Source organism: Lytechinus pictus, chromosome 13 (genome assembly GCF_037042905.1).
Source record: "Lytechinus pictus isolate F3 Inbred chromosome 13, Lp3.0, whole genome shotgun sequence".
Taxonomy (NCBI): domain Eukaryota; kingdom Metazoa; phylum Echinodermata; class Echinoidea; order Temnopleuroida; family Toxopneustidae; genus Lytechinus; species Lytechinus pictus.
The window spans coordinates 25,025,925-25,053,772 of record NC_087257.1 but is presented as its reverse complement, the minus strand read 5'-3'; the positions used below and the strand labels follow the sequence as shown (position 1 = coordinate 25,053,772).

The window sequence follows — 27,848 nt, the reverse complement described above, 5'->3', positions numbered from 1 at the left end:
TAAACGCCATTTTTATAAGCATAGGCCTAATGAAGCATTTATGGAATTTTGTGGTTCCAATGAATTTTGATACATGGTTACTTAATCCACTGGCGGATCAATTATTGCTTCTTTTGAGAGGCACAATTAAAATTTTTAATGTAAAAATGCCATTAAAACAAATTTGCCCCTCTTCCGAATATAAATGTGAAGACCTTTTTTTTGCTTGTCAAATTTTTTCGTGGATGAAATCCCCTTAATTTTTCATTTGGTTGAAACCCTTTTTTTTTGCTTGTCAAAGTTTTCCTCGGGAAATTGTGCCCCCCACCCCCTTTCGAAAAATCCTGGATCTGCTTCTGACTTAATCCTTTGATCATATTAATCTTCAAATACACTTTGTAAGGGTAAGGGGTATAACATAGCACCTTTTGGAGGAGGTTGATGGGTCATACAAATTTAATAAAGAAAAGGATGTACAGTATATGTAATAAGTGATTTAAAAAAAAAATTATCAAATCATTCCTGCTGAATTACTTGGAATATCTTCCATATCGTTTTTTCTTTTAACAAGTATTCCAAGTAAATGTTACTTGCTTTTATGTTGAAGGTTTGAAGAGAGTGGTAAATATCATTCTAAGATGATTTAAAATAATTTATATCAGCTATCTATTCCTTTTCCAATTGCATCAAAATGATCAAATTTTAAGTTTTTCCCCCTTTGTCATACAATTCACCTTTTTGCCATTGATACTATAGTGGCAATATAGCCTCTTAACCATCCTAACTTACCCCCAAATGCTCTATTTTTTCCGAAAGCACCCTTATTATTGGCAATATCCCTTCATCATCTCTCCTCTCAACAGTAAGGAGTGTTACTAGTAAAATGACAAATATCAAGTATTTCATTATTATTTGCTTGTTTTACACAATTTTATTCCTTTTCTTTTAAGTACATAATACTAGTAAGTGATGCCTTTTACTTCTTCTTATTTTGCTCTTCAGATTGCTCCTATTATTGTTAAATATTGAAAGAAGGCTTGTTTGCTCTGCTCACTTGCAATATTAGATTTAGATAGTTATAATTGGAGGCATTTTAAGTCTCTCATATGCATGAATCTACATTATTGGAAACTACGATAACTCCTAGCTACTAAAAAAATTGCTCTCTCACTTTGCTCGCTTTTACCTTGTCTTGTTTTTTTCTTCATTATGTTAAACTCTTTCTGCTTTAATGCAAATAATTTTCATGAAAATTAGGTTGGATAGTCTCTTACAAGCGTGAGACTATAGCAAGCTTCACAATTGTTCAGATAATTTACACAACAATGTTTAGAATAAACACAACAAATATGAGACTCAAAATGCAAAAATTGAATTATTTACAAATCATTACCAATGCCTCTTTTATTAAATTCATAAAAACAAAGAATACAATAGCATATTTGCATCTATAAGTATAAAGACATTTACATTTTTATGTGGAAGAATAGTGCATTTCAAAGAAAAAAAAAATCATTTACATTATATACATCAAAATAAACGAGGCAAAACATAAATGATAAATATTTTTTAATACCCAAATAATGAATTGATTTCATGTCTAGGGAAAGTAGTATTTATGATAAAATACAAGTAAATACATATTGTTGATAGGCAGTTAAAGGTAAACTGTGGTAACGACAAGAAAATAAAATGTTCACGGAATTCAACAAAACTTACAAAAAATAAAATAAAAAATGATAGGCCTGCCAAACGATTTTTCAGAAAATGTGTAAAAACTGAGTAACAAGCAAATGGAGATCAGACAGAAAAAGACTGGAAAATGCCTGTCAGTTAATAGTGTTCCCACATGATGTATCCTGTGCTATAAGCACTGAATTGAATATAATTTCAAGCAAGTCTGAATTATTTTGCTTTAATTTTGTTGTTCTAAACAAGCATTGTGGCATAAGACAAACACTTTAGGATTGCTTCTAACCATTTCCTATAAAAATTAGATTTCTATACCAAAACTTTAACTTCGCTTTAAAACCACATGTCTAAGAATGAAAAAAAAAGTTCGAACGGCTCAAGGCAAGCTTGATTTTACACTTACGAGATAAGTGACAACCTTCTCGTCTGAGTAACGAGCACGGGTCGTGTGGTCCAGTGGTTAGAGCATTGGACTCATAATCGCAAGTTTGTGAGTTCGAATCTTCACTCTGCCATTGTCTCCACTTTGATAAAAAGGCCCAAGAGTAATATCTGTCGTCTATATGACTGATTAACCTAGACGTAAAAATGTTTCCTAGGTAATTGGTTATATACCAGCTTGGCGTTTACCAGCAAAATGCTGTCCTGCCGAGTTCCTAAGGGAGTTACCATAAACAGTTACCTAAATGAATTAGGAGACTATTTTTTATACAGTATGGCCTGAATTCACAAAGGTAGTTTTGAAAACCATCGGTTGAGCCCATGGTTTATGCAGATTTCCTTTATTAATTACGCTTATTTACCGCATATATTGAAAGATGTCCAATACTGATACGCGCTTTTGTCAGTGTGCAAAATTGATGCCTGTTGCAATGGCTTTCTATGCTATTTTTTCATGAGTCCACTGTTTTTTAATTAATGAGTCCACTGAACAAAATAGCATGCTCAACCAGGCGTCAATATGACACACATTGCAAAAAGCGTGCATCAGCATAGGACTTTTTTTTATATAAGCAGCAAAATTGAGCGTAATTTATACAGGAAATCTGCATAAACCATGGGTTCAGCCCACAATTTTTTTAAAACCACTTTTGGGAATTTGGGCTTATGAGGCTGCAACCATTGCAATATTTCCTAAATATTTTCTCTGAGCTGCCCTCCAAATTTTGAAATACCTCGATTTGACAGCCAAACAGCGATACTCCTTTAAAATTGGTCTATATATTAATCCCCATCTCCAAATAGTGAAAAGAAAACATCAATGAATTCTGGATACATGCAGATAAACATACTTCCATGTAAGAAAGTAAAACTAAGAAAAATTCATTGATGTTCTCACTGTCACAGGGAGGATCATCCTTGACATATTAATGACCAGAGAGGAAGAGGTAAAGATATCATAAATTTGTCTTCCATCAACTTGAACAAACAGAGTTATAGTAATGAAATATGAACAAAAAATATACAACAAATTCTGATTTGTTTTTGCTTGCATCAACAGTAGACTTATTCAGGGAGTGACTGAAATGTTTGTGTACTTGTGTGCATTAAAGATAAACCCTGGTAATGTTTACAACAGAGAATAAAATGCTCACAGAATTGAACAAAACTTTATACACTGAAGCATTCATCGCAATAACAGTAAATTACAAGTGACATAATTATTCATCCAAAAGTGAAATACTGTACATTATTATAATACCAAAACCCAAATTTGCCCAAGGTATTCACATACCTTATCTCTCTAAAAAAATATGTTGCCTTAAGAAAGGGAGTCCTTTCATAAAAAAATATATGAAAGGAGAAAAATAAGGAAAAGAAATATGGCTATTTGAAAAAAAGAAAGATTTCTATATCAAAATTAGCAATATGATAAAGAGCTATAAAGATTGTAATAAAATGAATCTTAAATACTGAATTGTGATAGAGAGTAAGGACAACTCTCCTACTTTTCATAATCATGAATTGTTAGTTATGTGGAGGAGCCGTGATGTAGTGGTTCTGACTCTCGCCTTGCAAACAGAGGGTCGTGTGTTCGAATCCCACCGCAGTCTGATGTCCTTTGGCAAGCCCTTAATCCACACTCTGCCTCTCTCCAACCAGGTGCTAAATGGGAACCAGGTAGGATGTAAAAGTCATTGCAGCTTGTCCAGTACTGTGTGCACGCCTCACCAGAATACTCCCCAGGGAGTGAAGAATGTGCACACATTGTGTGTGGGAATGACCGACTGAATGTGATGACTGGTGTAATAATATATCTGTAATGCACTTATACACGTCGTTCTGATTTATTACGCGCTATATAAAAGCGGATTATTATTATTATTAGTTTTCTCCTAAGCACCCTTTCCCTTGATACTAAAATAAAATCTAACACATACAGCATATTATCCTCTTCATAAAGGAAAAATAACATTATGGGAAAAACTTCTGAAAAAAAGGGAATTTCGGTCATTGATGCAAATGGAGTAGTTGTCCCTACCGTACCTCATAATTGATATTACTTGGCAAATTCAAAATCCCAAAGAATATAGCAATTTGAATATTCTATTTAATTCATAACTTATTAACAGTTTCTCTGTTTTTTTATATCTTCTCTTTGCTTCATTGATATTCACTTTTCTATAACTACAACTTTCTGTTTGGTTTGGATTCACTTTTAAGCATACAAAATTATTAATTCTGTGTCAAATTCAGGTGTACCTCATAGAGCTCTACCATATGAAACAAACAGCACAAGTAAAAATCTTAATTGATTGGACAAATTAAGGAGATGTTGTTTGTGCAATTTTGAAATAAAGTACATAATTAGCATAAATAATTTTGAGACAAAATTTAAAAGCAGGTTGGTGTAAGTACTCACAGAGCTTGTTCTGATAAAACAAAAATGAATAAAATAAGAAAATAAAGGATAAGAAGTTGTTTTTGTGATATTTATATAAATTACATATAAACTAGCAGAGAAATCTTTTGCAACAAAATTTCAAATTCTGTGCGGGATCAATATCGGTTGAAAAATAAAATAGAAGCATTCTTTTAAATAAGCTCATTCACGGTACACAGAATGTATGACACTGCTCTACTATGCGTCCTAAAACATACCTTTCTAAAAAATATTTGAATGTTGAGCAGAGAGCTAAAAGGTCACAGATTTAAATACCTATGGTAGGACCCGATCAGGGATCGAAACTCACAACCTCTCACTCATGAGGTGGATGATTTTACCACTAAGCCACCATGCCAATTCCATGAATTTAATTATACTTCTGATATACAAGTATCTTAGAGCAAGGTACAATGATAATTAAATCAAGCCAACTGTGATAGAATTTAGAACAAACTAATATCAATCTAGAGTAATCTAGCACACAATAATTCATCTTTATGATAAAAAAATATATATGAATCCCCTGAAACCACAGCATTATATGCAATCATTTATAGAACTAATAGGTGGTTTCTAACCACCCTGCAACTAATAATGGATATATACTTAAGTTTCTCTGACACAGTTTTTGTTTCTTTCTCTTTTTATACATTTCACACTGTACAAATTTATTTCAAAGGTTTGATGTATCCACGAGCGACAACTCCATCATCAATGGTTGAATTTCATCAGCTTTTGTTTCCAGTCTAAATGAAGCTTCAATTCAGATCCATTAAAATACTGTCGGGCGAGTTTCACAGGCGGTCCATTCACACTACATATAATCAGCAATGTCTGAGATCTATTATCACCTGAAGCAGACAAATAACAGTTATTTTAGTGAAAGGCTGTGGAAAGATAGTCGTTTAATAAGTTCATGATCCTCCTCAATATTTCTGCCAACATCAAAAGCGCCCTCTTCAGTTGGAATGCCACTCGAAAGGCAATTTCAGTCAAAATAAGTTGATTTGTATCAGAGCAGAAGAATCAAAGAAACCTTTCAGTGAAAGTTGAGTATGTTCATGTATATTGAGCAATTTTGACAAATAACAAAGTTGTAAATCTTTGGAAACCAGAAAGGTGTGAAATATTTGAGAGGTTTATTAATAAAAGTAACAGTGTTTCCATCCATCACTACATATCCATTCAACACAGAGGTGGAGAGGAAAATGTTGATAAATGTATTGCAAAAGGATCAGAGGAAAACAGAAATATTAAGGGCACCTTTTTTATTTCTTTTTCAACTCACCAGCACAAATTTGCTATATTATTTGTCATGCAAATTTCAGGGGTTCCGTTTTTTCTTAGTTTTCCAGGGCTTTTGGGGAAATTCTTAGGCAATTTCAACCCAAGCCCCCCCCCCCCTCTCCCATGTAATTTTTCCTTGCAAAGGATGTTTGCTCTATTATAGGATTTGAACCTTTTTCTCGGGTTTAAATTCCACTGGCTTGCCCGGTGATAACAACACCTTCATTTTATTTTATCATCCAACATCTTTAATAATTGTCCAACTGGTGTGTTGGCTCAGTTGGTAGAGCGTTCGTCTCACAACAGGGAGGTAGGGAGTTCAAGCCCCGGCCGCGTCAGATCAAAAGACGTTAAAAGATGGGAGTTGCTGCTACCCTGTTTGGCATTCAACAATTCAAGGGATAGAGTTATGTCGATCTGGTGCTGTACAGTGGCTGCTGGGCCCACGATCAATTGGGCAAAATGAATTTAAGGGGTATTTCTATTTGCAGATTCCATTTCAAACAAAATATGGATTTTCATTTTTTTTTCATATTGTAAGGGCTTAAATTAATCCAAGATCAATAAAGTCAATGGATATGGATGCCTTGTTGATCTTGATGCAATCTCATTGACCTAAGAGATTTATTGTTCCCTTTTTTCCTTTTACCCATTTTTGCTATAAATTTGCCCTATGGAAAGTGGCCTCCTCGTAAAAAAATATCAAAATCACAGGCCGGTATTTTTCTCAACTTTCACTGATCTGCTCTTCTTGATTTTACCGCCATTTATCATACAAATAGCCTTTTATGGCCCGAGTTCACCACTGTTAAGTATTTTCATTAACACTTTGCTCTCTCGAAGATACCGTAGCCCATACACAAGTAGGATGAAGGGTGTCAGTACTTGTTGATGCCAAAGAGTCTAAAACCATGAAACATGGGAAGCTTGGGGACGACTCCAAGGAGGAGGGCGGCACAGTTCACCAGGAAATGGTAGTAGCCGTACTTTGTGTAAAAACTCGCCAGGAAGAATCTGTGGAATAAACAATAATGCAGTGTTGAGGATTATAATAAACCAAAGAATCACTAAAAGACAAACAGTATAAAGTCTCTATCGTAAAGTTAATTTTAGATCCAAAGATCGATTGAAATTCATTCATTCTATTGCAAATTTACAATTGATTAATGGTATGCTTTTGATTCGATTCAGATAAAGTTGATCTATCACTTGTAAATTTGCATCTGAACTTTGCAATTGATTGCAAATGTTTCTTCATTACAATGCCCCCCTTAGTCTTGAGAAATCTATTCTTATCAGGGGGCAGTGGCAGGGTGCTTTGATGGGGGGGGGGGGGGAGGGGGGAGAGACGACCTTAAAGTGACATCATATTTTTCTCAATAGAATTACAGAGATATGATAGAGTTGCACGGCCACACCTCTCGTTTTTACTCTTCTCTCTTCTTTCATGTGGAGGCGTCATGGTGCAGTGGTTTTGACTCCCATCTCTGAGTAAGTGGGATGTGGGTTCAAATCCTACTCAATGCAATAATTTCCTTCAGCCAAAGAATTTGACATATAAATATTGTACTGCACTCAACTGAAAACGATCTTTCAGAGTCAAGAAACTGAATATTCTTTCATGGATATATAGATGCAAAATGTGAAATTTCAGCAACTTTTGGGGATTTTTTTTTAACCCCTCCCGTTCCACCCTAACCACCTTTTTATTGATAGCTTTTAAACATTTTCAAAAAATCAATGTAGTGACTCGGTCCTAAGCTGAATGCTTATACTATCATTGCTTACAAGACTACAGGAACTAAGGTGAGGAGTTTTCGTGTTGATGTGAACTGCTCTCCATTGTCTATCTGTTCCCATTGTGTTTGGTATCTCTCACTGCCTTGACTGTCTGCCCAGATGGACCCTTTCACATGGTGAAAAAAGAAGTATGTCACCTGCAGGGAAGATACAGAAAAAATCACAAAATCAACCGACGTCAGATGTATTGTACACTATATTTCTAAAAAAGTTAAACCCCAACCTTTAAACCGAGACTGTGTCAGTGGTCTTTCCCTAATGCTTCAGTCACATTTCCCCTATGGCGGCCGTATGGCGAGTCAAAAACAGCCGTTTTATTCAATTTTATTTAAACCACCTATACGTAGCTGGTACAAAAACTGTTAAAACTACTGTTTTTGACTCGCCGTTCAGCCGCCGTAGGGGAAATGTGACTGCGCCATAACATACGAATATCCCAATGCACTCCTGAAGATCTTACTAGTTTTTCTACAAGTGCCAAAATAAAAGCTTGGCAGGTGAAGTGCTTTAAGATGTTGATTAATGAATTTTTCCTCCAACTTGTAAAATAGTATGTATTCTGCTTACAAAAAAATAACAATGAAGTTTAATTTCAAGCCATTTTTATTTTTAATGATTGCAGAATGAAAATTTTCTTTTTTTGGCAATAATTCATCTTTCAAGCAAACAAGATATTTCATCTGCCTCATGCAATCTCAAACTGCCACATTTGATACGGTTGCCAATATTCGCACAATGTTAATGCTACACATATCACAAACAATAATTCCAAATTTCAACTTATATCACACCGTGGACCAGTTGTGATTGGCCGCACTGTGTTTATATGCTTCACCTACCAACATTTCAATCTCCCACAATGTGGGCCACAGTTTTAAATGGCCACAGTGTGCTTATTTTCATCTCTGAACTTACCACACTGTGGAGTGTATACCAGAGTAGTCAATATCCATACTGTACTTCTATTAAACTCTAAGGCCCGTATTCTGAACCCAGGTTTAAATTAAACCCTGGTTTAAATATGTGATTTAACTATGGAGAGCCAATTGGGGCACAAATCCTTAAAACAGTACACATTCAATTAACTCATATGACACCCAAATTGTTCGTAATTGTATGGGAATGATAACTGAACTGTTTTTCTTCATTATGAAAGCAAAAGGAAACAAAATAGTAAACATAAGAAATATGCAATATAATTTTTATTTTGTTAATTTTTGGCTCCCAATGATTTTAGTAGAGTTAGACCATGGTCAAAGTTAAACCTGACTTCAGAATACGGGCCTATGTATGTTGCCTTCAACAATGTCAACTTACCACACTATGGACCACAGTTCTTTAAAATGTTCATACTGTACAGATACTGAACATGCCATAAATACATCTAAACTTACCACACTGTGTACCACAGTTGTCAATGTCCATACTGTGCTCACACTTAAGAAAGGCAGACTGAGGAGGAACAGGTGCATGCCATACACACCAACGACGTAAGAGAACAACACCCCTCTACTGTGCAACCAAGAGTGGTATGTACTGGGCTTGTCTGCGGCATCACCATTCGTTAAGCTCGCTGAGCTGGGCGACTTCTCAAGCTTCATGGTGTGGGTGGGGGTCACTCAGAGGGTCAAAGGTGAAAGGTTACAAAGAGCAAAGGTCGGGTGATGAGGTCATCTGCTGCCACACCTGGCCAGAGTCTGTATCTGATGTATTTTTGCTCAGGGTATTTCAGAAGACCTTGTGTACTGGCGGTCTTGAGGTTCACTGAAATAACAAGACAATGGAGTTCTCAATATTCATTAAGGCAATACAATTAATTACAAATTATATGACCAATGCACCCATAATACACAGGAGTCTATTTACATCTACATATGTATGTATATATGCTAACATTCTTGTGGTGGCTTTATTTTGACTTATTTCACACTTCAATCTACATGTACCATGTAGCAAACAAACAGTATGCTTCAAATTCTCTGTGTATAGCCATTGCTGGTCATAAAAATGCCCAAATTCTGAAAATAACAGCCAGAGAATACTCTGAAGAACAAAAACATCTGTTCCCCTGTATGATAATGAGTTATACTTAAATTCTAATGAAGGTATTTTGTAAACCATGTGGACAAGACTACATATTCATGGCTTGGCATACACAATCTTTTTTATTATGGGTGTGCCATGGTCTGTTGGTTCCGATGCATGCCTTTCAAATATAGGGCTGTGTGTTAAAAAAAACTTCAAATCCCAACCAAATCAGGTTTCCCCTCTACAAATTTCTCCAGTGTGTGGCACTCGATCCAGGTGAGGTAAATGGGTATCCCTCAAGATTACTTTCTTCCAATTAATGAGAGCTGGAAGTGGCAACTTGAGCAAAAGGCGAGTTCATAACTATAGTTCACCTAAGAATAAAAATTTTTCTCGATACTTATAGATGGCGCTATATCAATGTTGATGGACATCATTATAACACGCAGTTCACATTTTGAAGGTTTAATGCATCACCTTAAAGAACTGCCCTCAAATTAAAATTCACTTCTTGCAACGTTTTCTAGCCTGCACATAATTTATTTCTTGTAAAATACACACTAGTTTGCTTATTTTATTCAACACCAGTAAACACTGTCTGAGAGCAATATATACATGTAAAGGCATGGATCTTGGAGTTAACTTCAAAGATAAAGAATGAAATTTTTGGAAATGCATTTGAGATGGATATCATCTCCCCCCCTCTCTCTCTCTCAAAGCTCCCTCGAAGTGAGATTCCTTTATACATTTTTTTCCTCTCTCCAGTTCTGCCCTGATGTTTTCCAATTAAAGATACAGTAATCTGCCCAGTAATCTCTATCTCAATCTCTCAAATTTCTCTCATCCCTCAATCTCATCTTTCTCTCAATCTTGCTCAATATCAGCACAGCATACTACACTATACAAGGGAAACACATAGAGTTAAAGTCGCCGGTGAATTTTCAATAAACAAACTTTTATTTTTCTCCTACATGTACTTGTACATAGGGAAGATTTATATTCCACTTTGATTAACCTGAAACTTGAAAAAGAAACAATTAAACCTTTATTCATACATTGTTTTGCATGTTCAGTCACAGTATGTACCTTTGCCTATACCTTTGCCGATAAAAGGAGAACATGTCCAGGGAATCATTTTCCTGGTATCGCATCGCAATTTGCTCCACATTTTCAAAGACTGCTATGCATAAAGTCTTTTGTATAGCATATTTTTACATAGGATTGTACATTATTAGAACTACTTTTCTCTTATGACCAAAAATGCCATTTGAATTTGTAAAGCAAAATTATTCCCTGATGTCGCATCAAAATGTAGAAGAAATTCTGTATGTAGCTATTGTTGCCATTGGTTTTCATCGTTAGAGGATTACACTGTTCTACAATTGACTACAGTCATATCAACCTCGCCGACTCCAAACTGACAAATGATCACTGCTGGAAAGAACAAAATGTCACACAGTGATCACAGTGTGGTCACATAGTGGACTATGGGAAAATATTCACTGTTAAAATGCTAAAATTCATGAGTGTGAAGATATTAATAATAACAGGATACATGTATTTACCCAGGGTAGCCACTTCAGTTCCGAAAACTGTTCTCCCAGCGGGCCCTGCTATTACATGTATTATTACCCCGGCTAAACTAGGTTACCGATTCAGGTGCACACAGCTTTTTTGAGGAATTACTTCCTGCGGTACCAATGTACCTCACCTGGGTCGAGTGCAGCACACTGTGGATGAATTCCTTGCTGATGGAAACTACGCCATGGCTGGGATTTGAACCCACGACCCTCTGTTTTAGACTAATCCACTGGGCCACGACGCTCCACAGATATTTTCAACTGTGGACACCTCGACAGGGTGACTGTTCACAGCGTGTTCACGTGACTGACTATGTGAATATGTGATTCACACTGTCGAAATGCTCAAATCTAACAGTGTGAAGGTGATTTCACATTGTATTCCACACTGTGGCACAAACTGTGGCACACACTGTATTCTTTCCAGTAGGGATGTGCATCTAGATGAAGCTTTGATCGGTCTGGAGTCATTTTTTTAGTGTGTGAAAGCAGCATTTAAAGACCTAATGTAGAATGCCTAGTTTAGACACATACGCACAGGTGATTTATTATGGAGTAAAGAAAAGATGCTCTGGCCCTGATACAAGTACTGTACATGTATTGCTCTATAATGTCCATCATGGGACATAAACAGTGCACAATATTCATCACTTTGGTAAACCATACATTTGTGTACCACGATACTGCACCTGTACCATTACAAATTCTTAGGGCTGGATGCAATTTCTTAAAAAAAATCCAATTAAAGGAATTCCATTTAATTTTTAACTTATATTGAATTGTTGATTATATGCATGTATACATGAGGAAAAGAGAACATCTCGAATTCCATTAATCAGGAAGTTTCACTTTCTTCAATAAAATTACTCCATCCCTTTTAGGAAAAAAAACAAATCAGATTCTCCTTATACTTTTCTCTTTTTTTTTGCATTTGAATATTAAATCATACATATTGTTTAATGTCATCAAATGCATTGTAATTTACAAATTACAATGATGGTGTTGCCTATGAAATGAATGATAAAAAACTAAAAACCACAAATAAAATAATCATGAACCAGGAGATGGGGCAGGCAAGCATCTTGCATTTAAACATCACAGAATCAAAACTTTATATCTATAAAAAAAAAAAATGAAATTGTTATGGTCTATGCCAAACTTTTGATATTTTTGTAATTTTCTTATGGAATTCTGATTGACTTTGGTTGTGCTTAGCAAGTTAATACCTTCCACTTTTGTTACATGTAACCAGTTTCTTTTAATATTGGCCTTCCAATTCCCCTTTACACATAGAACAATATTGCATGCCTCTGTTTAAAAGAAAAGGAGGAAAATGAGAAAACAAACATGTACTGGGTCCATTATTCTGGTGAAAAGATGTACACTGTTTGTCTTTTAACAAAGTATACAGTGTTTGTACGTAGTTCTAATTTATTGAATGTTTAGCCACTTCTGCCAGCTTGGTTCCAGAAAAAAGGCACAAGAGTACATGTGTCTATGAAAAAAACCTACACATGTACATTTATTTATACATGATTTAGGCCAAAAACTAAAACATTAAAAAATTCTGTTAGGTTTGTGGGAAGCAAGCCAATTTCTCTTGAGTACCAGTACATTACATTATTAGTACTTTGAATTGGATACAGGACTGGATGAGCCAGACCTTCTTTAATAACTAGAGTTACATGTAGATTCATGTGTCTTCATCCAAATGTGATATCAAAGTGATATTTTTGCGAGACACAATGTATCATAGCAGAGGGCAACAATAACAAACATAAATGTACAAATTAAAAATAGAGATAAATCTGATCATCTGGTTTGAACATACATGTATTTTCATTTTTTTAACCAAACATTTGGGGTCAGATCATATAAAACGGTGGATGCATATTTTTTTTTAAAGTTCGCAGTATCTGTTGTAAAATCAAATATTAAAGAAATATGCATACTCATAGAAAAAAGAAAATCTACTTCTTTTATACAGTGAGTTAGCATTTTTGCCATTAGATCCAAGCTAAAATCCTGATAAACAGCTTTCGATGTTTGACCTGCTATTGGATGGCTTATTATACCACAATGGATAGAAGAATAATAATGGATCCATCATACAAAGAGTTGTGATCATAAAAAAATTAATCTGAACTATACCCCTACAATGTGTCTGTCCATGTAGTGTATTATAAATGTTCACACAATAGATTGTGAATGATCACAGTCAAGTTTAAATTGAATCAATAAAAACTTTAATAGAAGGAACCCTTGTAGGGAATGTAGGCCCAACATCAATGGTCCAGTTCCAGGACTGACCGCTAGTTGCTGCAAGCCTAAACCTATAGGTCTCAAACTGAGACAATAAATTAGTTTTGATCACTGCTTAAACTCATCAGTTGTAATAAGTTCAATGTAAGCCTCTCAGCTAATCACATGACTTCAGTCCAATGCTAGTTCATGCTCTGTAAAGTAGCCCATCCGCATCAGCCGGAGTTCCTTGCCGATGTCAATCAATGCCTTGTTCTGCTCTCTCATGACCTGGATATACTCCTGACAGTACTTATCAGACATGACCGGAACCGGGGGTATCTTGACTTCCAAAGGGTTCATCAGGGAATCAAATGAATTCCCTTCAGGCTTCGGCTTCGGGCTCTTCTTAAGTTTCTTGATCTTTGGCATTGCCTGGGAGGAAAAGGGATTGGTCTTTTGCAGCTTCAGCTTTGAGAGCTTGGACATCTTCCTCAAGCCAGAGTCCTGTGGACTTAACTTGTTGTAAACCTCATAGTACTGTTCAAACTTCTCAAATAGCTCGGAAGAGCCTCGCAACCTCGGAATCTCAGAAGCACCGCTGTTCCGGGCCCGTATCACTAATTTGCGATACTCGCGACTGAGGTTCTTGAGGAGCCCTGCCACCAGGACACCTTCGGTGTTGACGATCTGACCGATGTAATCATGGAACTCGGTGATCTGGCGTTCCATCTTTGCTTTAAGGTAGACGGGATGCTCATTGATGTAGATGTCCAGAAGGCCCATGATTCGTTTCTCAGGCCAGGTTGAGCGTTGCCTAGAGTTCAAGGAATCCTGCTCTGCAAAATAGACAGAAGGGTACTCTCCATCTTGTTCTTCAGCTGTTTCTTCTGAGGGCATCTCAGTCTCCCCAGCTCGATCTTCCTGGATATCATTTGGCTCTTTATTTGGCACTGCATCCCCATGCGGTAAGTTATCCATGATCTCGTTCGCAGTTGCAATCTTTAACAAAAGAATGAAAAACATAACAGATTTCAAAAAAAGGATTTCAAAGCGTCTATGGTGTATTAATTGAAGGATCAGAGAGATAACGATCGACACTACATGTAGCCACTTTCCAAACCACTTAACACAAACAAAATAAGTTTCTGGCAGGGGACAAAAAAATATCATATATATGCATTTGTAATCTTCTTTATAATCTGTATATCATTTTCTCTAAAAATCAACTTCATACATTTTGAACTCTACTCAGAGTCCACACTCAGATTTAAATAATCTGTACTTCTAGCACAAAGTAGGCTTATGCACACATACATGTACATGCATTTCTGTATCAAAAAGGTCATTCATGACTTCATTTACATTACAAAAGAATTTTTTTTTCTGAAAGGGATTTCCCAGAGATTTCAAAAATTTCATTTAAAAATGAGGTAGAGAGAAGTGCTTAATTCCTTTGAGTATTTTTTTTAAATAATCCCCCACCCCAAAAAATAGAAAATGAATATCCAATTTCACTTTGCCTATATACTAAATTTCAAACTTGCATTGATTATCAATTGTGTTCAAAAGGAAATGCAAATTCATCAAAATTTTTAATAGGCCCTTAATAGATTCAAAACTCATTCATCAGTTTGTTTCAAATAAATTGTTTTATTAAGGAATATTAGTTTTAGACGAACTTAAATTTGTTATTACTCCTGTTTTATTTACAATGTAGATAATGCTGGGAGATGCATCATAAATCTATAATCCATATATCTAAAACTTATTCTATGATGAATAAAATATTAATAAGAATAGGGCCTACATGGTACATACATTGTAAATAGAAGAATGTTTCAATGCTTGGTGCCTAATTTGAATCTCTAATCAATTTAAACCCAACAAGTTCAAGCTTCTTCTTCAGGTTACATCTGCCTCCTTCAGGGTTGAAGATTCTTACAGATGGTAATGTAAATTTACATGTAAATAAATTACAACTTAAATTTACAGTATGGGTTGCCTGCAGCCTCTGGACAGTTTTGTTTAAAACATCCTCTTTCACTTTGGATTTTCACAAAATATCACCTTGGCCTCAAACACCGATTAGAAAATTAGAGGCCTTTGCCCATTCTTCTATAATTAATTTATCTACTGCTTGCAAGATTTGACTTTGCCTACCTTTTCTTACAAATTTAAAGGCCTACACAGAAATGTAGAACTTGGATTAGGTAGTGACTAATGATGGTGATTTCTAGAAGTAGAACACAATTTCTCAAGTTCGAATCAAAGTATTCGATTGAAATCTAACTTTAGAGGCTAAAATTCACAAATTCAGTCATAACAAATTCCTGCAAGATAAATTGTGATTGTTACTTACCACAACTGCTTCAACTTCTGCCATTCTGTGGGTGTTTCTTGCTAAAATGAAAGTTAGAATAGAATATGATGCCCTTTCCAGCTCAGTCAATAAGCAGCATTCAGATAGCAGACAGTGCAGTGCTATATGCTGTACATAACACCTAATGCCCAGTACACCGACTATTGTATGCACCATGCACAGTACACAGCTACAGCCATACAAAATGTCTGCTTGGGCAGGGTTTGTGTGTAAGAGCTAGTCATACACTTTTCAGTGTATGATCATTGTCTGCGTTTTCAAGTACACACACACACATACAGTGGGTATATATCAGTTTTGGCATAACATAAAGTGCAGGTGTGATGCTCAAATAACACTTGACACGTACTCAGCGTACACACAGCACTGGTAATGCACTATACACAGAAGACACACAAACTGCACTCAGGGAAAAGGTGTCAAAAGTTTGGACTGATCCACTACTGATGGAGGGGTGTTCATCCATTAATGACACCTACATTGTGTGCTAAGTGTAGCAATTTTTTCTTGCAACAGAAATGGCACCTTTTTTTAATATGAGAATAACAGATCAGGGACAGTGCTACAGGAGGGCAGGGTGGGAAACTATACTCCATCTTACAATTAAAGAGACAAAATACAAAGTGGAGGATAAATAAAAAAAATATACAGAATAAATAGAAAGAAAAAAAAAAGAGTGTGAAAATTAGATCATGAGTGTGTTGCTTGATATGAATCATTGGTTGTTATTCTGTTTTACATCCATTTTTTATTGCCCCTCCCCCAATCAAAGAAAATACCATGAAATAAATAAATGGATTTACTGTCAAACAGGGTTGGGCTCAATTACTTTCTTAAATTACAATTACGTAATTGAAGAAATGTTCAATTACAATTACTTTTCAATTACATTTTTTAGAATTACAATTACCAATTACTTTTGTCAATTACAATTTTAATTACTTTCTATAAAAGTCATAAATGAAATCAATACGCATTATGTATCTACTAGCACCACCTACTTCAACAAACTTCTAAGTTACAGAGAAACTGACCAGATGGTTTATGTTAAACAGATTTTGCCTATTACACTCTTTGATGCTGAAGTAGTTGACATGGAAAATGTCATGAAATTAAATCATAAATTAAGTAATGTTATTGTAATGTAATTGAATGTAATGTAATTGAATATAATTAAAAGTAATAGGCAGTAATTGAAGTCAATTACATTTCTTTCAATTACAATTAATTTCCCTTTCAAAATTTCAAATACAATTACAATTACTTTAAAAAAGTACACTGTACATAATTGATCAATTACCTTGTAATTTATTGAGCCCAACACTGCTGTCAAGATCCATGTATTATTAAAGCATACCTCTTGAAGACACTCAGCATTTATAATAATAATAGATGAGATTTGTATAGCGCACTTTCTATCTTAATTATATGCTCAAGACGCTTCAGAGCAGAACAACAAAAACTATTTACATATAATACACGTCTGAACAATAAGTCAATGTCTATCAAAAAGCACTCTTAAACAGGTATGTTTTCAGGTTGCCCTTGAAGGTGGTCACTGAAGTCATTAATCCAGTATTTTGACATTAGGCCTACTTCTTCTCTGTTTGACGTTGTGTTGATGAGTGGGATTGAGGCTATTTTCCCTCCATCAGCTTGAATATCAATTTCAAATAGACTAGTATGATCACAATTCAATTACATTTCTTTCAATTACAATTACTTTCCCTTTCGACAATTTTTCATAAAAGAAAGAGATTTTTTCTGACATTTGTATGTATAAGCTATTGGAAATTCTTTCATCTGATTGGATGAGAGCTTAGTCAGTGGAAATACCTGACAAAACTTTTCATGAAATGCTCCCTGCCTGGTGGCAGCAATGGGATGAAAGACTACATTACACTTAATTTAATAAAAAAAAAATCAAAATCCTTTTACTTTTCAAATAATATTTACTCATAATTCAATAAATTATGTGGTCAAATCTACTCTTGCCAAAATGAAATATTATTAAGAATATATGTAGTTATTCAATAATTAATCCATGATAAGTATCTGACTTTTGGTTAATTTAACAAGAATGTCACACCGCAAATAAATCTATTATTTTCTGCGAAATAAATTAGATATAATAACAATGTGCCTCGGAATAGATTATTTCTAGATAGATGGTGCAATATAAATGCCTATTATTATTATTATTGCTCCCACATTCAATAATTCATCACTTATTCATCTAGGATGTGCTCTCATTTCAGTTTTACTTTAATAGTATATAAATTTACATTGTACATATACATACATGTACTAGGCTACCGGTAAGTATGTATCATTAGATTTGTACATTCTACAATTCTACATGTACAGTACATGAATTCAACCAAACATACAGACCTTAACTTGAGAAAGAGCAAAAATAAAGTTCTGGGAAAAGTCTTATACATGTAATTCATGGAATTGCCAAACATCAGGTGAACTGTACATGTATGGCCATGCAGCCAGTCAAGTATTAATTCAAAATCATATTTCATCATCACAAGCATATTTCTTTTAATAGTAGCTGGCCAGAAAATCAGTACATCAGACCACATTCTCCAAGATAATCACATGAAATATGCCAAACTGTTTCCTACTCATAGGCTACATAAGTTTGACATCAACCATAGATTCAAAAGCCTGGATTGCATGGTACTCCATCTATTAGAATACCTTGCATTAATTTGTTTCGCTATTCAATATACTTATTCCATTTCAGCTTTAGTATTCATGTACATGTATGTACATGTAGTTCAGCTTTGTTTACATTGTTGAAACTTAAAGGACAAGTCCACCCCAACAAAAAGTTAATTTGAATAAAAAGAGAAAAATCCAACAAGCATAACACTGAAAATTTCATCAAAATCGGATGTAAAATAAGAAAGTTATGACTTTTTAAAGTTTCGCTTAATTTCATAAAACAGTTATATTCACATCCTGGTCGGTATGTAAATTGGCAGACTGACGACGTCACCCACTCACTATTTCTTTTGTATTTTATTACATGAAATATGAAAAATTCTAATTTTCTCCTCATTGTCATATGAAACAAAATTTTATTCCTCCCTGAACATGTGGAGCTAAAATTATTTAACATTTATGGTTGAGTCAAGTTGGTCCTAATTGTCAAATCTGTAAAAATTGAAATATTGTATAATTCAAACAATAAAAAACAAAAGAAATAGTGAGTGAAGGACATCATAGACTCTCTTATTTGCATATCGCTGAGTTGGGCATTCAACTGTCTTGTGAAAAATAAGCGAAATTTTAAAATGTCATAACTTTCTTATTCTACATCCGATTTCGATGAAATTTGCAGCATTATGTTTGTTGGATTTATCTCTATCGATTCAAATCAACAATTATCTGGGGTGGACTTGACCTTTAAATTATTGTTTTTATATGACTTTCATCCTGCTTCTCTGATAATCTTTTCAGTCCTTCCAGATGCTTCATTCTTTTGTGAAAGATTCTCATCACATTATCAACGCTCCTCATAATCCACTGATCTCTAATACTGTTTAGTCTTATCAAGGAGCCTCTCCTTGGTTTTATGAATTTAATTCTTACACTTTAGTTGATTCCTCTATTTTCTTTGAAAATTCAATTTCTCTTTTTATATATTTACTTGATTGATTGAATATGCCAAAACAGCATTCCCACATCTCATTTTCCTGACACCTTATTTTCCTCTCCCTGATGGTTGCAAATATTTAATACCAAAATCCCACAATGACAGATTACCGTAAGTAACGGTCTATTAACCGCAACTTTTTCTCGGCGGGATAGAAGCAAAAGTCGGGGGTGCGGTTTATCCATGGTGACGGGTCTGAGTCAGCCCGTCGTAACCCCTCCCGAACATGTAAGACGTCTGCCAGTTCACAACACATGGAGTGGCCGGACGTAGCCGCCCAGGGCAATGTCGTTTAGAGGGGTATGAGCCGCGGGTAATGAGAAGCGATTATTACGATCTGAACGCACCCACCTTCATGACACTAATTTCGACTTTATTCTCGGTTCAAAGCAGCGAAGTTCCCTGGCTAAGTTCAAAGAGACGCCAAGCATACTTGGTAATATTTTGTCACAGCTGAGCGAGCGCGAGATCGAGAGTTGAGTGGGCTGAGCTAGCTTGCGTTGTATTGTGGTTATAGTGCGACTTAAGCTGGCGCTATTCATTTTAACCCTCGATCCCCTCCAAAGTCCCATTTCGCGCCAGCTTATTTTTTCTTTCCCATTTGTTTTTCATAAGATACCATGTACACCACGCACGAGAGAGACGGCACGAAGCCGTAAAAACAACTGTAAAAAATGCCAATTTCTTTGTTTCTTGAACCTTCCTGTAATCCCGTATCCAAAATTCATGCTAAGACATCGAATGTTAGACAAATTCTGAAAGTGATTGTGAGTTTGGTGATGCAAGAAATGTGAATGTTTCTTCCTCCTACGCCGGGAAAGACACAGATCATTTGATAAGATGTACTACTGGTACCGTATCGTAGTTTGCAATGTACAAGAACGGCAGTGCTGTGTGTGTGTACACTGTGACTGTGAGGTGAGTGAGTGTGTAAGTGGCCAATATTGTCGGGACCTTTCTTTCTTGCAAACATTTGTAGATGAATTGATCAAGAACAGCAGATTTCCGCATACCGGTAATCTCTTTGGATACTTTGAAATCTTTAACTTAGTTTTTGTTTCTTCGTATCTCAAATATAATGTGAGAAGGATTTTTTTTTTTTTTAGTCCAAAGTTGGGGGTGCGGTTAATCCACGGGTGCGGTTTATAGTCCGTTACTTACGGTAGTACAATTCCAAAACAGTGTTTAACACTTTCTAAAATTTTGTGGCGCATCATTACATGTACATCAATACTACCTTGAAAATACATTGCCATAACAAATAATTTCTTGATGAATAGAGATTGTCCTTGTTCGGGCGGACAGTTTTTTTTTTACTTTCCCCTGCTGGACAATTACATCTTGACCATCTACAGCAATGAAGAATGCTAAAAATAGATTTTGTGACCACAATTTTCCAAGTTCACCATCTAATGATCTATATTAATGACTTGCTGTCTTCCTATAATGTTGTTATGAAACCCAAAATGTTTACCATCACACTCGATTGGAGATGTCGGGCCTTGTCCGCTACGTGTATTTTTGTGTAGATAAATCATATTAAACGAAGACAATCAGGGATCCTGGGGCAGTATTCGGAATATTGTTTCTTTCTCGATATTTTTATATTTTCTCAGAGATATGATAGAATCGATACGTACCCTTCCCCTATTGTGGTGGATGTCATAACTTTTCTTGAAAATTGTCATAATTTTTTTTCTCTTCTCAATTTAGTGCATGCATACAAAAATATGCAAATCCAGAAACCCGCATAATCCCTTTTACGGTCGAAAGATATGATAAAATTTATATGACGAAGTCTAGCAGTCTTAAATTTTGTCATTTCTTTTAGCACCATATTCCATAATCATAAATATCTTGATACCATGCGGACTGTATGTCAAATGCAATATAATCTTGTTTAGATAAGATTTCACTCATCATCTACATGTATGGGGAGCTTAAAAAACAGTCCCTGAAAACTGGGACGATCTCAATTTTCTGACCAGCACCTCTAACGTTATTGTCTACTGATCTGTACCTCCCGGCCCAGTTTACAATACCAGTTAGATGATAATGAGAAGGGACCAAGTGGAGTATTTTGCAGTTAAATTTTGAAAGAGTTCCATATGCACCCCCCACCAAAAATAACAAAAGATTGTTGAGACTTCCGGTTTGTTCATCTCAGATTTTTCTATCATTTTTTTACTGTTGCTTACCTTAGTTGGGACTCGAACTCACCTCGTTTTATTTGAAATCAAGACCTCTTCCCGCCTATGCTAGCGAGAAGCGCTGATACCAGAAGGGGTATTTTTTCGATTATCAGCCGATAGTTCGACTAGTCTAGACTCACAGACCCTTTACTGACTAAATAAACCGATGTCTATGGACAATTACATGCACTCGATCCTCTTCTTCTTCTTCTGGAAACAGTACAGTCCACCGTCTGGTTTATTGTCGTACTGGTGAAGTGCAGCGTGCAAGTGTATGTACATTATTCGATAAAAAATTGCTTACAGCGTGCAAGTAAAAACAACCACCGTTATTAACGGAGCTGGGTCTTTTGTACCTCTTGTTTAAAGATGTGTAGAGAGGTACAATTAACTGTGCTGTTGGGGAGGGAGTTCCAAAGTCTTATCGAATCTGGGAAGAAGCTCCTCTGGTAGACAAGTGTTCTGGCAAAGGGAACAAAGATCTTCTGAGAATGACCTTTATGCATGGATGTGGATGGAGTGAGGAAGGTAGGTGGGATGTCAATGAGTGAGTTGGTAATACAGTAGATCATCACCACCTTGGCCTGTGCCCTACGCTCTTGTAAAGTTGGCCATTTGAGCTGGTTCAGCATGGCTGCTACACTGCTTGTTCTGTGGTGGTCATTACAGACGAAGCGTGCATAGCGTCGCTGCACCATTTCAAGCTTTTTTATATTTGCTTGCGTGTGAGGGTCCCATATTATGCTGGCATAGTCCATGATTGGTTGCAGGAGAGCTTTGTAGCACAGTTCCTTGACCTTTCTTGGACATGGCCGGATATTTCTCTGGAGGAAGGCACGTGTGGAGTTGGCCTTTTTGGTTACAGCATTTATATGTTGATTCCAGCTGAGGTTCCTCTGCAGCTCAACTCCAAGATACTTTGCTGTATTTTTATCAGATATAGTCTGTCCATGGATGAAGTAAGGCTTGATGATAGGTTTGCGCTTATTTGTGACATGAAGTACTTGACACTTCTGTGGATTGAATTCCATCAGCCAATCATGCTCCCATCGTTGCAAGGAGTCAAGGTCCTCTTGGAGACGAATGGCATCTTCCTCTGTCTTGACGTTGGCATAAACCATGCAATCATCAGCGAAGAGCCTTACTGTTGAGTTGTTGGAGAGATACTCTGGCAGGTCATTGATGAAGATGAGAAAGAGCATTGGCCCGAGGACACTGCCTTGCGGAACGCCTGATGTTACTTGGCTGGTGTTGGAGATGGATCCGTCCAATACAACGCGTTGGGTCCTATTACTCAGAAAGTCAGCTATCCAATGGTGAGTGTGATCTCGGATTCCATAAAGTTGAAGCTTGTGTAACAGGCGTCCATGCGGTACTTTGTCAAATGCTTTAGAGAAGTCAAGGAGTATCATATCCAGTTGACCCTTGTCATCAATGCTTCTAGCAAGATCTTGGACGGCAAGAATCAGCTGAGAAACACAGGATCGTTTCTTGCGAAAACCGTGTTGAGCATCAGACAATACATTGTGATCTTCAAGGTGGATCATGATGTCACTAAGAACGATGTGCTCTAGAATCTTACAGGTCACAGATGTCAGAGAGATAGGCCTGTAGTTCTCTGGTTTACTACGGTCGCCTTTCTTGAAGATGGGGACATGTTAGCCGTCTTCCATTCAGCAGGGATGATACCTTGATCTAGGGAGGCTTGAAAGAATATGGAGAATATTGGTGTCAATTCGGTGGCAAGTCCCCTCAAAAGTCTGGAAGGAATTTCGTCAGGACCAGATGCCTTATGGATATCAAGCTCAGACAGAATCTTATGGACCCCTGGGGGAGAGATGATTATATGATCCATTGATGGATAAGCACTAGGCCCTTTGTCTCTCAGGCTGGTCATATCTTCATCATGGTTGAATACCGATGAGAATTGTTGGCTTAAGATGTTGGCCTTAGAGAGACTGTCAGCAGTAGTCAGACCATCATGAGACTTTAATGGTGCTACACCTGAGGCATCATGGCGCTTGCTATTTACAAAACTCCAGAAACGCTTTGGATTACTTGTGGTGTCTGGACTGACAATATCTGTCAAGTACTTGTTGTAAGCTTGTTTGCAGGCAATTCTGGAATGTCTCTTGACCTGCTGGTACTTCTCAAAGTCAGCTTGGTCATTGCTGGTCTTCGCTCTGTTATAGTACTTTTTTTTCTTTCTTGAGAGCCGTTTGACAGAGCGAGTTATCCAGGGCTGGTTGTATCTAGTTGATGACATCTTTGAAGGTACATGCTTATCCAGCAGCTTTGTCAGAGTTGTTTTGATGTCAAGCCACATGTCTTGTACAGAGCTAGAAGTACAGTATTGACCAGTAAAGCTGTTCTGGAATACAAGGCAATCCTTCTTCAGGTTCTCTAAGTCTGCCTGCTTCCAAAGGTAGATCTTTCTCTTCACGGGTTTGTGTCTGCTAGCTTTAATAGAGGACACCACAGACACAATATCGTGATCACCTATTCCAGGAAGGGGAGAACACTTGTCAACAAGGGTAGGTCTATTCGTAAGGAAGAGGTCAAGAAAGCTGTTCTACCTTGTTGGAAAATCTACAATTTGTTCAAGCCCACAGTTATGAAGCATGTCCAAGAATCTCATGTTGACAGCATTTTGATATTGGTTCCTGTCAATAGCTAGGGTGATCCTGCTCGAAATTTGACGGAATAAAGCCATATTTTGGTATGTATTTCCACTTCCCCATCATTATACAGTAGAGGCGCACAGCCAATATTGGAGACTGTCTCCAATGTGGGAGATTATCTCCAATATCAGAGACTTTTGTAAAGAATTTGGGTATCCAATTTCAGAGACAGTCTCCAGTTTTGGAGTCCAATTTCCTTTGTTTACATTTGCTGCGAAAGCAGCAAATAAAAATGTGATAAGCAGATTCCTCATGAAAAATTACCCCTTGTCACCATCTACTTTAAATATTCCCATACAGCATGGCACCTTCAAATGCACCAGCAACAGGTGCATCATATGTGAAATACACCTTCACGAGAGCGATACTTTCACCAGCAACTCCACCAGCCTGTCTCACCAAATCAAGGGCAACATCACATGCACTACCACTAATGTTGTATATCTCATCACTTGCAGAGTTTGTAGGGTACAATACATAGGGGAAACCAAGACCACACTCAAGAAACGATTCTACGGGCACAGATCCACCGTCAACACAGCAAAGCTGGACACTCCAGTTGGCCGCCATTTTAACCTCCCCAACCACTCCACCACTGACATGATGCTACAGGGCATCGAATCTTTAGGTACCCGTCCTGACTCAGTCCGTACTAGCAGGGAGAAGCTCTGGATGAGACGACTTCGCACCACCCAACCTCATGGCCTGAACATCCAAGAGGGGAACGACTGATTTTTCTTTCCTATCCACTTTCAATTTATATATACATATAATTTTTCCCCTCAGCTCTTTTGAATAGTTACATTATAGTTTCTTACTCTACTTTCCTCCCATATCTCATACAAGCTCAGCTCCAATTTTCCTTCCTTTTTCAGGTGATATAATAATTATTATATATATATATATATATATATTTGTTTTTTCTCCACTCACCTCTTTTAGATTTACCACATTTGCTTATTTACATGTATACTATGGTTTCTTCATAATACACCCCCTCTCTTCTATATTTGCTTTTACCTTTTTAGGCAATTTGCTTCCTCCCTTTTTTTTTTCCTACTATATAGTCTTATGTTTTTTTCCTGTCACACCTAGCGGATTACAATATCAGTTACACCATATGTGTATTTATATATTTTGTTCATATACATTTCTTTTTTGGATATATTTATATACATATCACTTATAGATACATATTAACACTCACCTTCTTCTCTTAGTTTGTTTAATGCTTTATCATATATACTTATATGTCTTTTGCACATTATCAGTTGTTCCCCATTCTTTTTCTTTTTTTCCCCCACTCTTATGCACCAGTTTATTAAGCCTTTCTTTGTAACCTGTTTGACCCACCTCTCACTAATTCTCTTGTTTTTCATCCCATTATCACTGTTTTGTTCCAGATCCTGTTTGATGTTGCCTGCCTCATTATTTTAATCCCTCTTGGCTTGAGGTCTTTTACTGGCCTTACTTACACTAACTTCCCTTTGTGTCTGCCTACTCCTTTTCTTTCATCCCCTTCACTAACCTGATTGGTCTTCTCTACTCACTAATGCCCCTTTTGTCTCCTTGTTTCTAGTGTTGCTGTAGCTTGTTTGTGGTCTCTATTATGGTCGTTCCACTTTATATGTTTGTCATTTTGCCTCCGACGAAGATTCTGCTAGGATCGAAAGCTTAGGCCCCTTTTTGACTTTTTAAATATTCACCATCTACTTTTGTTTTGATAAGGATTTTTGTTGTCAATCACACAAAAACAAATGGGCTTCTGACCTCAGTGAGACAAAATTTTGGGTGGAAAAAATCATGCTTTTGTTGGTGTTGTTTCTTTTGTCCTTTTGCAAAGCAAGTCTCCAATGTGGGAGATTGTCTCCCCTATTGGAGAGAGTCTCCCATATTGGCCGTGCACCTCTACTGTTATATGTTCTAACGTTAGGCCTATACTATAATACTATTACTATACTTTACCGTATTAACTATTAATAATATGGCTAGATATTATTCTGAACCTTCTACATTTTTTTATTTTCATTTTTCAATTTTATGCCTTATGGAACTCTTGCCTTAAATTTACTTTTTACAGCTTGAACCTTCAACTTAGAACAAATGAAAAGGAAGCAAGTGAATTCGCTCAGCCTCAGCTCCGTTGTACAGCTCAGCTCAGCGCGGCGAGATGAAGCAGCGTAGGGAGACGTAGGCGAAGCAAGCGGCGGGCCAGAATAGCGCCGGAGCTTCTCGGGCCCTTTAACGCGAGTCTTGTCTCTCAGTCTCAGTCTCACTCACTCGATTTCAATCAGCTCAGATAACAGTAAACTCTACAATATAACAGACCAAATTATCGAATTGGACAGCACAATTACTTTCTAAAATAGAGTACATAATCATAAACTCACAAATTTTAGTTGAATCTTGTACAGAAAAGAAAAGAGTTGGTAACTGTAAAAATCGACGTCTCCTTGACCTTGTTTTCCGTATAGCATTCTGACGTGACACTGCTGATCGCTAAAGTTCGCTTGCACATAATTTGATTGAAATATGGTCGGTAAATTCAGCAGCCAGTAAGGCGACTTTTATATTGTATTTCACATAAAGTAAGCTGACTATAACTTCGAAAGGGCTCGTTTTTCCAATGCAGTATCCCTTCCAAACAAAATGGGAACATTTCTGAATATAAATTTATGGAAGCCGAGATGGATGCATGGAAAAATGCAAACATTCATGGGGGGTGGGGGAGGGGCAGAGGCGTCGATCATGGGGGGGGGGCAACCGCCCCACCAATGAAAATATTGGGGGGCAAACATATCGTTTTGCCCCCCCCCCAATAATTCCGCATGTGCAAAAAATAAAATAAGATTGTAAAGTTACACAGAAATCAGCAAGCGAGATTGAGATACACAACTCGTTCTTCATCTAAAATTGTGCTCAAAATGTCCGGTTTTCAGATTAGAATATAAAAAATTTCAGTTCGCGCTTCGCGCTCGCATCATTTCTGTAGCAAAAACCCATACTTTTCATGATTGAATAGGTGAATAGAATGTCCCGTTTTCAATTCTATACCTCAAAAGAACTCCCACTTCGATTTGCAATAATCTTTTGTTGGATATATTTCTTGTTCTTTATTAAAAACGTCAATTAAACTCTTTTTTTTTAGATCAAAATTTTCAGCTCGCGCTTCGCGCTCGCATCTATTATTTTTTAAATTTAAAAAAATTTAATTTGTTGGTGAGATGTGTGTGTGTGTGTGTGTGTGTGTATATATATATATATATATATATATATATATATGTATATATGTATATATATATATATATATATGATATATGTATATAATATATATATATATATACATATATTATAGGCATATGTGTGTGTGTTTGAGTCTGTTTGTTTTGTGTGATCGAACGCCTTTGGAAAGTTGATTCATGATTTTG

General features: G+C 36.4%; 2 protein-coding genes across 3 annotated transcripts; both read right to left on the bottom strand.

Annotated features, from left to right (window-relative positions):
• Positions 1-1,354: 1,354 nt before the first annotated feature.
• LOC129275236 (ORM1-like protein 3) lies at positions 1,355-27,062 on the bottom strand. Its single transcript, XM_064108165.1, has 4 exons — positions 26,811-27,062; positions 9,040-9,409; positions 7,634-7,782; positions 1,355-6,859 (listed from the first exon to the last, which is right to left on the bottom strand). The coding sequence occupies exons 2-4, from the start codon at positions 9,244-9,246 to the stop codon at positions 6,724-6,726; spliced, it is 492 nt and encodes a 163-aa protein (XP_063964235.1). The 5' UTR covers positions 9,247-9,409; positions 26,811-27,062; the 3' UTR covers positions 1,355-6,723.
• On the bottom strand, positions 10,608-16,186 carry LOC129275237 (uncharacterized). Of its 2 annotated transcripts, XR_010295464.1 has the most exons (3): positions 15,857-16,186; positions 10,972-14,496; positions 10,608-10,794 (listed from the first exon to the last, which is right to left on the bottom strand). XR_010295464.1 is itself a non-coding variant. In XM_054912032.2 (2 exons), exons 1-2 carry the CDS (start codon positions 16,031-16,033, stop codon positions 13,687-13,689), a joined length of 987 nt encoding a protein of 328 aa, XP_054768007.2. In that variant the 5' UTR covers positions 16,034-16,140; the 3' UTR covers positions 10,608-13,686. The 2 variants fall into 2 exon arrangements, 1 of the variants encoding a protein (XP_054768007.2); XM_054912032.2 differs by having other exon boundaries at positions 10,608-14,496; positions 15,857-16,140.
• Positions 27,063-27,848: the final 786 nt, after the last annotated feature.

What these genes read in the sequence shown, in the direction of transcription:
- LOC129275237 (XM_054912032.2), bottom strand. Translation starts at nt 16,033, where the DNA reads ATGGTGCATACAATAGTCGGTGTACTGGGCATTAGGTGTTATGTACAG. An exon ending in CAGAAGTTGAAGCAGTTGTG is followed by an intron (nt 14,497 to 15,856) that starts GTAAGTAACAAT and finishes CTTTTGTTAAAG; the next exon opens with ATTGCAACTGCGAACGAGAT.
- LOC129275236 (XM_064108165.1), bottom strand. Translation starts at nt 9,246, where the DNA reads ATGAAGCTTGAGAAGTCGCCCAGCTCAGCGAGCTTAACGAATGGTGAT. An exon ending in CAACTGTGGTACACAGTGTG is followed by an intron (nt 7,783 to 9,039) that starts GTAAGTTTAGAT and finishes TCTTCCCTGCAG; the next exon opens with GTGACATACTTCTTTTTTCA. An exon ending in ACCTTAGTTCCTGTAGTCTT is followed by an intron (nt 6,860 to 7,633) that starts GTAAGCAATGAT and finishes TTTATTCCACAG; the next exon opens with ATTCTTCCTGGCGAGTTTTT.